The sequence below is a fragment of the Ascaphus truei genome, chromosome 14 (genome assembly GCF_040206685.1).
Source record: "Ascaphus truei isolate aAscTru1 chromosome 14, aAscTru1.hap1, whole genome shotgun sequence".
Taxonomy (NCBI): Eukaryota; Metazoa; Chordata; class Amphibia; order Anura; family Ascaphidae; genus Ascaphus; species Ascaphus truei.
In genome coordinates, this window is record NC_134496.1 from 42797270 (window position 1) to 42811744 (window position 14475).

A 14475-nucleotide genomic window follows, 5' to 3' on the forward strand; every position below is an offset into this window, starting at 1 on the left:
TTAATAAAATACAGTATTTATAGAAAGGTGTCATACATTCTAATACAAAAGTTTAAAAAAAAGGAACAAAATAGAAAAAGGCCAACTTGGAATTTGCTAAAGGAAATGTTCTGTACAGGTTTCCATCACATTTCAGCTCTCTGATTGGGTTTGACTCCATCCTCCTCCTCTTCCTCCTCTTCCTCATAGTTGCCTTCATTCTCCTCTTTGTGGTTTTCATGTTGAGCTTCTTGTTCTCGCTCTGCGCCAATATTTTTCCCCACACCCTGCCAACAAAATAAAGCTCAGTGAGAACAGTATTCATGATCTGCGTGTACAGTAATCAAATGAATGACTTATTCATTCATTTTGATGTGGCACTGGCAGTGTACCCAAGGCTGTACAAAGAGCAATACAAACAGTGGGGTCTGGTTGGGGCATTGAAAAACAGCATGTTGTTCTTGCTTGGGCCTACATCAAATGTAAGGCCTGGGACATAGTACATACTTTGGTGCTGCTGCTCGCTCTTGCTTGCTGCCGCTCGCTCTACCAGGAGATTTTTGCTGTCCTGGCAGAGGAGACAGCAAGCGCGCTTGGGAGGCGGGTATCACTGTGTGTGTGTGTCACTTGGTAGCTGTCAGTGTGTGTGTGTGTGTGTGTGTGTGTGTGTCACTTTGAAGTGGTCTGTGTGTCACTGGGGAACGTGTGTGTGTGTGTGTGTGTGTGTGTGTGTGTGTGTGTGTGTGTGTGTGTGTGTGTGTGTGTGTGTGTGTGTGTGTGTGTGTGTGTGTGTGTGTGTGTGTGTGTGTGTGTATATTATATAATATTTTAAAAATTAAAAAAAAAAGACATGTGATAATAAATTATTTATTAACATTGTGCAACTTTGATAAATATATTCACACACACATCACACACATACAATACACACACATACAACACATACAACACACACACACACACACACACACACACACACACACAGTGACAGTGACACACAGAAATCAGGCAGCTCACACATACAGCCTGCTCCTAGGAGAAAGATGGATTTACCCAACTAGAAGCCCCCCTGGGGGATCTGAGACCCTCACAAGATCTCAGTGAATCTCACAGGATCTCAGCACTGGGCTTGTTCTCACTGGAGGGGATCTGCTGCCCCCCCCCCCCCTCTCTCTCTGCTGTTGGGATTTGAGTGGGGGAGAGACAATAGAAGACTTGCAGAAGCTGCTTTGGCTGGGATGGACCTCACCAGCAGCTCCTGCGGGGGCAGTGACCCGGGCAGCTGGAGGAGACACATAGAGGAGAGCAAGCCTCTTCTGGGGGGGGGGGGGTGATGCCTGCCACAGAGGGGGCTGCCCCATGCAGGAGGTCCCTGCTGCACTTCAATGGGATGAGGTACAAACTGCTGCCAGAGGGGGACATCCAGGTGTGTGTGATCAGGCACCCCAGGACTTTCCTGAGCAAGATCCTCAGCTCCAAGTTCCTCAGGAGATGGGAGCCCCACCACCTGAGCCTGGCAGAGAATAGCCTGGCCTCTGCCACAGTAAGTGCCATGCTACAGCCTCTGCTGCCGCCTCCCTGGGAACAATGGGGGTCTGGGGGGGCAAATTTCAAACTTGCCTGTCTCGGGGAAGTTTCTCAGCCTCCGCACGCATCAGCAAGCATGTGGAGGGAGAAACTATAGCCGCACTGATAACAGATGCAGGGGCTTTGTGCATCTGTTCAGCGCGCCTCAGCGACGCTGATTTCACTATGTCCTGGGGCCTAAGGCTTCATATTAGTCAGCATTCTTGTTATTGTTAGCCAGGAATAAACATGGCGGATCAGATAAAGAATGCATGAGCTTTGCTTCACTTAAAGAGGCAATTAAAGCGGCACTTAAAAAACCCCCACATTTTTGTTTTGTTTTGATATATGACGCCTTTGATTACCTTTACTGAAAACTAATCACCTAAGCTGCCGATTGATTCGTGGTGCCGTGATAGATCAGCAGAGATCCTGCTTCACTGGGTTCACATAATGGCCGCCTTTCAGTTTCAATCAATTAACTCGGCAGCTACAATGTGTCCTGATATTACTAAGCTAACATTGCTTATTGTTACAGTTTTCAGCTTAAACTGCTGGGACCATTTGCAACAAATTATCACAAACACGAAAGTGTTGCAGAGATCTTGCACTGCTGGGGAGGTGGGCTAAAGCCTGCTATAGAAACCAGAACATGACAAGTACATTAAAACTCATTAAAATGGTGTTAAGAGTTGAACAAAAAAAACGCAATAAGTATTATCTAATACTACAGAACTGATTTATTTAAAAAAAAACATGTAGGCTATTGCTTGGATTGCTCTTTAACTGCACCTCTGCACACACCTCAAACCAATCATATGTAAGGCTGAGTCCATGGTCAGCGCTTAGGTGCTGAGCCGTGCTGAGGCGCGCTGACGCTTGTCAGTGAGCCCCTGCAGCCGCAATGAGAGAAGCTTTAGCAGGGACTCGTGCATGCATCCACAAGCGTGCAGAGGCGTAGCTCTTAAATTTTTTTTCATTTCGGCGATCACGGGAGCGCAGGGCCGGTCACGTGGGCGGTTCGCCCAACGAGGGCGAACCAGCTCTGTGACATCACTGGCCCGCCCCCCGACGGCGCGCAAACTAAGGCCAGGGAAAGCACCCGCTTTCCCTCAGCCTCAGCGCGCCTCCGCACGGCTGCAGTTACCATGGACTCAGCCTAAGGTATAGGTGGAAGACACGTTAATATGTTGACATAAAGGGACAGTATCAACATACTTCTAAAGCAGTAAATTTAACAGCAAAACTGCATAAATCCCAACTACCCTTTAAAGCTGCAGTTTAGTCTTTTTTTTTTTTTTTTTATTTATTTTTTTACTTCAATAGTTTTATGTGTGCAATCTCTAATTACCTAAAGAACTGTATAGCTGCCGGTCAATTAGTTCTCCATGTATTGATAGGCGAAATTTGGTGACATAATTAGAGCTGGCATATGTTTTTCTTCTGCTTCTGTCTCTCAGTGGAAGCTCATGAATATTCATGAGCACTCCTGCACTGACATGTGCTAGAGGGAGGGCAGGGCTGACAAAGGGGTGTGCCAGGGCTTGTGACAGGACATGAAGGGGCTGTGCCTTAGTAAATGGTTGTTAAAATAGAATACAACCCAAGGGAGCTCCGCAACAATCAGGTTGGATCCACCTTTTTCCCCCTGACCCCGATATGCCACCAATCTACTCCTACTCCCGCCCCTACGCCACCACCACTGCCCCACCCCCTCCCCCCCTCTCCATTCCCCTGTACCCCCTCCCCCACAGAGGGGCCCGGACCTTGGCCCCCATCGTCACGCCAGCTCCTATACAATCCAAAAAAAGAACTATTTACCCATAAAATTGCGAGCAAACCATTAGCCCCCTCCCCCACACACCACCCCCCCTACCCCCAGCCCTCCCCCCACCTACTATCCACCGCCAAAGGGAGGCAAAACCCAGGACAAATATCACGTGACAGGACGCACAGAGAACCTATCAATGTCATGTATGAAAATGCTTACATCTATGTTAAAAATGTTGTGGTATAGACCCCTCTCCTTCCCCCTCCTCCCTCTTCCCCCCCCCATTTTCTCCCCCCCCTCCCACCCCCTGCCCCTCCCCAACCAACAGAAAGGGTAACACAGCCTCCAAAACCTTCCCCCCACACCCTCCCTCCCCCCCCCAGGGCAGCCGAAGTGATGAGTAGGGAAATGTAATGAAGGCTTAAAAAAAAAAACGCAGCTGCAAGGCAACCACCCCATCTGCCCCTCTCCCACCCACCCCCTGCCCCTCTCCCCTCCCCTTCCCCCCCACCCTCGACACCCTCCCCACAAATCAAATTAAAGAGTACTCTACGAGAGTTGAATATACCACTAAAATATGACAAAGCAGTCAGAAAGCATAACCCCCCCCCCCTCCTCCCCCTCCCCCACTCAAAGAGGCACAGGAGTATGTCACTGATGAGTCCCATAGAAGGTATTCTGAGGATGTATACAACAATTGTGGGACTAGAAAGACGCTGAAATGTTTAGAGTAATAACCTGATTAGACTATATCAACAAAACAACAACTGTGGAAAGAAATGCTTTACATGATTGCACACAGGTTCTTCCTCGTTTCTTCTCTCCCTCCCCCCTCCTCCCCACTATCCCCCCCACCTCCCTTCCCCCCCCCCCGCTCTATATCCCTCTCCTCCCTAGTTAGTCCTATGCCCTTCAGACCACAAGACCCAAAGGCCACACTGCACCGCAAATTTAGACGGGAGGCAGCTTTCCCCTCATTTTACTGGGAGTCTCCATTAAGCATAGTATGTTCGAGGACACGGAGGGTGTCGGACCATATACCTGGTTCTCTCTCCCATTCCAATCTTGGTGTCCTGGAAGGATCTCCAGGAGTGTTTGACCCCGCCACCTTTCTCACTGCCGTGAGAAAGGTTACTCTTTTTGGGCCTGACAAAGGCCCGTATGTTCTTTTCTTCCCCTATGTGTCCACCCTCCCCCTCCTCCAATCCGATGCCCAGAGACGTCCTATCCCTTTCCATCCACACCGATTAGGGACCTTCGTCCTAGGCCTGAAGAATGAGCTCTTGTCATGGGAAACCAAAGAGCAACAGAACCCGGAGCTCTGGGAATACCCCCCATGGGACAATGTCTTCCATTAAATTAATCTCACTTAACGTCAAAGGACTCAATTCAGTAATAAAGAGGAAGCTAGTCCTTCAGGACCTAAAGAAATCGAAGGGAGACATTGTCCTCATCCAAGAGACTCACTTCAATTCCCCAACCCCACCCAACACATTCAAAAGCGTATTTCCCCAGGCATATTTTGCATCCTCGCCAAACAAAAAAAGAGGAGTATCCATCCTTATACGGAACGGCGTCCTTTTTGTTTTAGCCAAGTCACTCCCAGACCCAGATGGTCGGTTCCTGATACTACAGGGCACCCTGTCTGGCACCCCAATCACACTTGTAAACATCTATGCCCCCAATGACAACCAACTCCCTTTCCTAAGAACACTCCTTCAATCCCTAGAACAGCAATCCTTCTCATCTCTGATTATCGGAGGTGACTTTAACATGGTGGCCTCACACGAACTAGACAAATCGAACCCCGCCCCCACCCTCCTCCCATCCTCTCCCACTCCATACACCATCCAATCCCATAAGAAAGCTAAGAAATTTAGTGACATCATGGAGGAATACTCACTAGTGGATATATGGAGGGCTCAGCAGCAGGGTTAGAGGGACTATACCTTCTTCTCCACCCCTCATCAGTCCTACTCGAGGATCGATTATTTTCTAGGTACTAGCAACATCTTCCAGGCGTCCTCCCAGTCAAACATAGGCCCAATCACCTGGTCCGACCATGCACCAATTGAACTTACCCTATCCATACCCTTTGTGAAAAACACCCAATACAGATGGAAATTAAATGATTCCATGTTAAACTGCCCTGACACAGAAATGGCACTCCGCCAAAAGCTATCAATGTTCTTCCAAATTAATGCAGGTTCAGTCTCCGCCCCAGCCATGCTCTGGGAGGCCCATAAAGCCTCCATCAGAGGAGACCTGATTTCAATCGCATCACACAAAAAGAAAATTAAACTCAAGCTCCAAAAAGAGATCTTAGACAAGATCACCAAGCTAGAACAGCAGCATAAAACTACGGCATCTAAAAAAAACGCTTAAACTAAATCTAGCTAGATCTGCCCTCAAACAGACCCAGCTCGAGGAAGTAGAGAAGGCACTAAGGTGGTCGAAGCAAAAATTCTTCGATAAAGGCAATAAAGCTGACAGGCTTCTAGCCTCAAAACTCAGGGGCACGAGAGTCAAATCTCAGATAGCCCGCATACAGACATGAAACGGACAGACCACATACATAGAAAATGAGATAGCACAGGAATTTGCAGACTTTTACTCGGACCTTTACAACCTTTACCCCCCAACCCAGGACCCGGTTAGTCTTAATACTATCTCACAATATCTACTATCTGAAGCCATTAAATCACTCAAATTAGCCAAAACCCCGGGCCCAGACGGTTTCTCAAACTCTTATTATAAAATGTTCATGCCAATCCTCTCCCAATACCTATTAGATATGTACAACTCCTTCCTCCAAGGGGAACCAATCCCCGCTACGATTACAGCGGCAAATCTGGCTATAATCCACAAGGAGGGTAGAGACCCGCTCCTCTGCGGCAACTATAGGCCCATCTCCCTGTTAAATACCGATCTCAAAATCTACAGTAAGATCTTGGCAAACAGGCTAAATCCAATTCTCCCTAGACTCATACACATAGATCAAGTAGGTTTTGTGTCAGGAAGACAGGCCTCCGACAACACCCGCAAAATTGTGGATATAATAGACCATGTGCATCTCACCGGATCCAAAGCAATGATTCTGAGCCTCGACGCTGAAAAAGCGTTCGACAGAATCAAATGGTCTTTTTTAGACCAAACAATGCTGAGGTTCGGCTTCAGTGGCCCTTTCCTAGAGGGAGTGAGAGCCCTCTATCAAAACCCAACAGCGTATGTCAAACTATCAGGCGGCTTCTTGGATCCAATAAAAATCAGGAACGGGACCAGACAGGGCTGCCCGCTTTCCCCCTTGTTATTTGCCTTAACCATTGAACCTCTAGCGGCCAAAATTAGAGCCGAAAAAAGTATCAAGGGGATCCAAATTGCAGACCGAGAGTACAAAATTTCCCTATTCGCGGACGATGTGATTCTGACCCTCGATGACTCCCTTTCCTCCCTTCCTAGCCTTCAAAGGCACCTGAACTCAATTTGGGCAGGTCTCGGACTATAAGGTCAACATAGACAAATCGGAAGCCCTAAATATCTCCCTTCCACCCCAGACGTGGAAACTTATCCAAGCCCAATACAAATACAAGTGGAGCTCCACCTATATAAAATATCTGGGGGTCAAAATTTCAAACTCGTATAACTCCCTTTATCAACACAATTACCCCCCCCCCCCCTATTTGATCAGATTAAAAAAGACTTGGAAACGTGACAAAAACACCAAATTTCCTGGTTCGGAAGAATAGTGTCTGTAAAAATGAACGTCCTCCCACGGTTACTATATTACTTCCAAACCCTCCCCATTGTAGTGCCACGTCCGGCTCTAAAGAACATCCAGTCACTAATACTCCAATTAATTTGGAACAACAAGAGACCTAGGGTCCCAAGGTCAGTGATGCTCTCCTCAAGAGCAAGAGGAGGCATGGGGGTCCCCGACTTAGTCAGATTTACCTCGCAGCACAACTGAAGCAGGCTGTAGTTTGGAATTGCAACCCAGCCTCGGCCTGTTGGCTCGCACTAGAGTCACACTACGCACAGCCTCACTCCATCCAAGTGGCACTCTGGACCACAGGAGGGAGAGGGAGTGGGCCACAGAGGTTCGGCCTCGGAGCAATGAGACGCACGTGGGACGCATGGCTCAAAAGCAAAGGGAAGTATCGTCTGCTAGCTTTCCCCTCCCAGCTCACCCCACTCTTTGGGAACCCCAACTTCCCGTCAGGGTGTTCCACAAGATAATTTGACCAATTCCAGGGTCACAACATTAGGATGGTTGCCGATCTACTGCAGAAGGGAGAGATCCTAACTTTTCAGGCATTAAAGAACAAATTCCAGATCCAAGACCTTCATCTATTTAAATATCTACAACTTAGGCACTTCCTACACTCACTGTCTCCAACCTCCAAATTCCCCCCGCTGACCCGATTTGAAACCCTATGTCTCAAAGACATATACCAGAGAGGCCTGATATCACAGATCTACAAAAGCACGGAACCGACATCAGACCCCCCGAAACACCGCTATATGCAAAAATGGTCGGACGAACTAGGTCTCCCAATAGACCTGGAAGACTGGGAGGATATTTGGGAGCAAGCCCCTAAAACCTCAATTTGTACAACAATAAAAGAAAACATCTATAAAATTATATTCCAGTGGTACCTGACCCCGGCTAGGCTGAGCCAGGTCTACCCCGGCACACTGGACCTGTGCTGGAGGGGATGTGGTCAAAAGGGAGACATGGCCCACATTTGGTGGTCATGTCCGGAGATCCAGAAGTTCTGGACCAAGATCCAGACACTTATAAACGAGATCACTGGAATCCCCCTCCCCCTTGACCCTCTGACCATGGTGCTGAGCAAACCCATTGACGACCTCCCCCCACCAATGTCCCGGCTGATCAGGGCCATGCTGACAGCAGCCAGATGCTCTATAGCAGCAGCCTGGAAACAGATTAAGGCCCCCTCGAGAGCCACAGTAGTGAGAAGGGTTAATGAGGTCATGACTATGGAAAAGCTTACGGCCATGCTCCAAAAGAAAATGCCCCAGTTCTGGAACACATGGGACCCCTGGATCGAGAGATAAACCCCCAAAAAGTCAAAGCACCTAGGTCAAGCAACTACCCCCAAACAACTGGAGAGCCACACCGGGACACCTCTGGGCAAGCCCACATACCCCCCTCTCCCCCTTTTCCCCCCCTCCCCATGTTTGTCTCCCCCTCCTCTTCCCCTTACTCTTTTTCCTACTGAAAACGGAAAACTGTTATTGGTCCTTCTCTGAAAGTAACGAGCAGAAATGTTGTGGGCCCACGACACTATTGTATGTAAAATTATCTTTGACTGTGACCAATAAAAAAAATTGTTACAAAAAAAATAGAATACAAGAAAATTGGTCTTTCAAAGTTATTTTTTTAAAAACAGAAAATGCTAAAAGTATTTTTTCTTACTACAGAACTGATTTATTAAAAAAAACACACATGCAGGATATTGACTGAACTACCCTTTAAATAATGGTATTTACGTACTACACCTGCCTACTAAGTGCAAAATGTATCATTTTTTCAGCCACGGATAAACAATCAGACAAGACAGGCAGCATTATGCCATATCATACTATGATTTTCACTTTAAAGTATTCACTATTTATTCCACACCCAAAAATAAGTTATGTTAGCAAAGCAAATAAAGATCTTAAAGCTGCAGTTCAAGTTGCCGTTTTTAAAAATTATTTTTTTCCCATAGACTCTCCATTTAATACAATCTGCACACTGACAAGTGACCTATCCAAGTTCCCGATTGATCCATACTCCTGTAATCAATCGCTGAAGATTCTTCTCTGGGGTTCACTAAATCACTATTAGGGCTGCAGAAGACTACCCAAGATGAAAAGTTCGGTGGGGAAGATCATGTGACCAGGCTGGCACTAGATCCAATTGGTGCACTTATAGAGAGAGGGCAGGGCTCAAGAGCCAGAGCCTATCTCAGATGAGGAAGGGGATGTGACTTTGTAAATGGTTGCTATAGAAACAAAAATGCTTGTTACATTAGAATACATAAAAAATGTCTTCATTTTATTTTTAAATGCTACAAGTATTTTCTCATAGTACAGAAGTGATTTATTTTAAAAAAAACCACACATGCAGGATATTGCTTGAACTGCAGCTTTAATATCGCTACTGCATGTAACCCTTATTCTCCTGGTCATTGTCATAGCCTTGAGTCAGATTACAATGAAACAATCTGAACCTTAAAATGCCCCAGATGAGCCCTTACAGGGTGATAAAGTGACTATAATCAGACCCCTGCTTATTGAAATAACAGCCATATGTTACATCTGCAAAGTACAGAGGCCAATCTATTCACTGCAGATCATGTGTAAATCCTGCCAAGCTCCCGGGAGTGAGAAGGTCCAGATAAGTGAGGAAATTAGATTACCGGATTTCCATCATACAATATACTGCCAGTGTCAGTGTTCAAAACAATATATTTTATGAGAAGCCTCTTTGCAGTTAACTACACTAATGTTAATGGATTCACGTGTCCGTATTTGTGTATTTCTGATATATTTAGTATTCATTAACTTTTGAAGGCTGTGGGGGACAACTGCACTGCAACCGTTCCCTGTAATTCAGAAGAGAAAGCTAAAGGGCTGGATTAATTGGAATGTTTCACGTGATATATACAATAGGCGTGTACAATAGAAGCCACATATGCTCCAGGAGGTTAAAATGTAACGTGAAAAGTATCAAGGTCACAGGTTATTTGCCTTGTGCTTATATGTATTTTAATGTACAAAAAAAGACCTACGTGCAATAGAAAAGGGGGGAAAACCCCATCATGGAATAGTACAGTATATCAAGAAATAAAATGGGATATCCTTCTCTGTATGGTAATGAACTCACAAATGATCCACTTGTGTTTTGTGTATGTTACTACGCTGGTATAGGGAGTGCAGCTGGGAATCGTGTCTGACAGTATCTCCTGGTTGCGTTCGTACTAAATACAATGTGAAAACCCCTGAAGAAGCTTTTTGAAAGCGAAACACATAAGGTTAATCCCATGGAAACCCCTGAAGAAGCTTTTTGAAAGCGAAATGCGTAGGGTTAATTCTCTGGACTAGCTGAGTGATTTTCGTAATAGAGATAGATATCTGTGTAACATTCACTTGTATACTATTGCACGTAACATTTTATCCATTGAAGAGTAGATGTGCACGTTATTCTGTTCTTATATGTATTATAATGTTTCATGATTATATATGTATTAAAAATTATTATAAAGTCCTCACATTTTCTTCATTTTCCCCATATGGTTCTTCAGCATTTTGTTCTCTTTTCTTTTCATCAGTCAAATCTTCTTGAACCTACAACAATATACATACAATGATGCCGAAGGGTTAGTCACTCTGTCTTATTTCAGCTTAAAAGTCCCACTGCCTGACCATGATCCCAAAGATATAAAAGTGTCCATACATGTATCACTCTCCGTTCACAAAGAAGGGGGGGGGGTTTCGGTCCTTTCTTCCATGTAGTAACAAAGGAGGGAGAGGGAGTAGGGGGTATGATACCATTTATTGGACCAACAAGCAGTTGAAATGTTACAAGCTTTCCAACCTCTGAGGGTCCTTCATCGGGTTTGGCAGAAGTACAGAAACACAATATAATACACAGTGTTTATAAGAGGAATAGCTGGTTGCAATGGATGCTGAGAGGAAGTGGGAAATAAGACAGGGTAGAAACTGGTAGCCTGGTGTGAAAATGAATGGCATTGACATCAAAGGCTTTTCTCTTCCACTGCCCTCTCACGTCTCCTCACTGTCTAGGCCCCTTTCGCGTTTTAAGAGAGAAAAGCTTTTGATGTCTCCGCTGTTCATTTTCACACTAGGTTACCTGTTTCTACCTTATCTTATTTCCCACTTTCTCTCAACATCCACTGCAACCAGATCTCTCTTTTGCAAACTCTATATAATATTTTAGGTTCGAAAGCGTGGAAGAAAACTACTTTTCAGTTCACAAGGAGCCCATACCCATTTTTAACCCATAAGGGTGGCGATAACTTGAGATGGGCAAAAAAAATTTGGCCGATTTTTTTCCCGCCTCGGATTGTCCGGTTCCTTTGGTCCGCGGATCGGTCTCAAAAAGGCAAATTCACCGTTTTGGATTTTTATTTGAGAGAGCAATCCGATATCTCTGCCTGGTTTGCAAAAAATTCGGAGTATCAGTACTTTTATAAGCAAACCTGCCACAGTGCCAGTACTTTTATAAGCAAACCTGCCACAGTGCCAGTACTTTTATAAGCAAACCTGCCACAGTGCCAGTACTTTTATAAGCAAACCTGCCACAGTGCCAGTACTTTTATAAGCAAACCTGCCACAGTGCCAGTACTTTTATAAGCAATTTCAGTGACAAAACACAAAGAAGTTTCACTTATAACATGCGTGCTCAGCATCTTTTTTTAGTTCCCAATTCCCTGTCGGATTTTAGGGAGATGGACGGTTTTGGTCAAAATAATCCATGGAATTCCAGGGAACGAATTAGGACTGTTCCGCCCATCTTTAGTGATAATTGGCTTCCGATGACGAATTGGCTTGGTCTTGTAATTTACCCCTGATGTTTTTATTCTACAGCAGCCAAAGCATCGGATCATGCAGTTTTTGGCCGAAATTCCTCATTTAAGTCAATGGGGAATTTCGGTTCAATACGGCTGATTGGCTGATCTAGAATAAGGTCCTTAGTCCATCCTTCAGATGGGTTGGCACTTGACAATGTATTGCAATGTGTGGCCGGCCCCGCCGGCAGCAAAGGGGGGAAAGCGAAAGATTTCGGTGACCACAATATGTTTTTCAAAACATTCTATTCTGCCAGCCGCATGAAAAGAACAACAAGGGAAAAAAAGCAGGAGACAAAACAAAAAGCCTTAGTGCACAAATGTAATGTGTAATGGGGACAAAAGAAGAACGCTCGTTTCGAAATGGAATATGTGAGCTCGATCCTGGAAGCAATCTATTCACTTGTCCCCAGTAACCTTAGGTAAACCATTTGTGGCTCTGCCAGACGTGAAATTAGCCGCAGTCACTGGACACTTGTAAAAATAAATTGTTTTGTTTATCACTCTCCCGGCTTCTCTGAATGGCAGATGTTTCGATCACTCATCCAATGGGAGCACCAACGATGTGACACTGAATTCTATACAAATTATTTTGCTGGTTGCGTTTAATATGTCATTGCAGGGGAAAAATAAATAAATAAATAAATATACAAATACAAACACACATATATATATATATCTACTCACATCACCTTGAGAAAGGTCCCGCACGAGTACCGAAACATTGGATAAGATGTCTTGTTCATACAAATTTCTTTTGACCACTTACCTGGAGTGCTGCCTCTGATATTCGTCTTCAAACGGTATCGTATTGCCTATTCTATACCATACAGGATTTGCACCCACATTGTTTCAACCAGACGGAGTGCCTATTGTTCTGCACCATCTACTATATATATATATATACATATATATATATATAACACATACACACACACACACACTGTACAGTATATTGTAATACCTCCTCTTCTCCTTCTTCTTGGTACTGTTCGTCTATATTATCCTCCTGCTGGTCAGGGTTACCTGCCATCTTCAACACAAACACAGAGAAGAACATATTTTTGATGGTGTAATCAAACCATTCATATAAAGTAATGGAAATACAGTTGCAAGTGTGGGATGTTTCAATTACAGCCAATGACCTTGTTACTGATAAGCTGAACTTATACAAACTAGAACTAGAACTACATACAAAACTGAAAGGTGATATTGTAAAATAGTTTTACACACCTTCATTTTGTTACTATATCTGGCACCCATAACATAACAGTTTATATAATTAATATTAGTTGAATTTGTTACTGCTGTGGCGATGGGCATACTCTCTTTTATTGTTGTACTGTTTTGCAGGTGGAAGTTAAGAGCTGAAGGAGCGTCTCAGTGAGCAAAGACATGGACTGTAAAACAACGGCACTGAGTTTGAAGCCGGGGAACCTGGTTCAATTCCCGGTGTCGGTTCCTTGTGACCTTGAGCAAGTCACTTTATCTCCCTGTGCCCCAGGCACCAAAAACATAGATTGTAAGCTCTATGGGACAGGGACAGCGTCTGTAAAAATCCTATGTACAGTGCTGTAATGGTGATGCGCTTTGAGTCCAGTTGGGAGAAAAGTGCTACTGTATATGAAATAAAGCTATTATTATTAAAGAAAATAATTTTTGACTCGTTGAAAATATTGTTAGCCATTTGATTTTTAACTAAAGCATAACTATGTGTTTTATATAAGCATTTACTGCACTAGCTAAGAAAGCATGAGGAAGTGTATGGGGTTTTAGTGTACTGGCTTCTGTGGAGTTCTTCTGCCTCCAAGTGACTTCTCCTGGCACTTTAACCAGTGATGCTAGAAATCGCCCTTACTACTAAATGCTCCTGTACTTCTGGGTGACCCTGGTGTGGGTGTCTCTGCTCTTCATTCTCATCTGGCAGATTCTCTTCTCGCTCTTGTTCGGCTTCTTCAAATTCATCTTCTCCTTGGTTATTGGGATCATCTGCGGGGTTGACATCTTCTGCAGCAGTCTTCTATATGCGCATATAATATATTAACATTCAACTTGAATTGCACCCATGAGAGCAGAATAATGCACTGTCATTTATGACCTATACCGTTTTATTCAAGAGAGTTTTTTTTTTATAGGGTAATGTTTTAATTTACTTTATTCTCTTTTGTACTAGATTAAACTTTTGGTCCCTATTTTTTATATATTTTTTTAACATTACATTTGAGATCACGGTAAACAAACCAACTTTTTAAAAACCTTCTTGATGGATTAAAATTCACCTTTAGGGTACATAAAAGAATTACAAAGGCTTCCAAGGTACAGTACTGTACTAGCTAAATATTATTGCACATTCATTTTTAATAAAGGCAACCGTCTTTGAGTTATGTATTATTTAATATGTTTATTTTATTGAAGAAAAGAAGCCTCCACCCTTTAACACGTACTGTGAGTAATCCTTAGACAAATGTATTGCCTCATTGGAACAAATCTCTTAAAGAGACAATCCAAGAAGGCAACTTTCTGCTTTTTTTTTTTTTTACATAGGAATGAAGCAGGGGA

At 44.2% G+C, this 14475-nt stretch overlaps 1 protein-coding gene across 2 annotated transcripts in view; it reads right to left on the bottom strand.

The window, feature by feature from the left end:
• Positions 1 to 14475, bottom strand: part of GOLIM4 (golgi integral membrane protein 4) — a 61494-nt gene continuing 47019 nt past the window's right edge. For both annotated transcript variants that reach the window (XM_075570632.1, XM_075570631.1), the window contains 4 exons: positions 13775 to 13936; positions 12881 to 12949; positions 10598 to 10672; positions 1 to 266 (listed from right to left, as the gene is read on the bottom strand). In XM_075570632.1, the coding sequence (XP_075426747.1) occupies positions 126 to 266; positions 10598 to 10672; positions 12881 to 12949; positions 13775 to 13936 (447 nt within the window). In that variant the 3' untranslated portion in view covers positions 1 to 125. The remainder of the gene's footprint in view (positions 267 to 10597; positions 10673 to 12880; positions 12950 to 13774; positions 13937 to 14475) is intronic.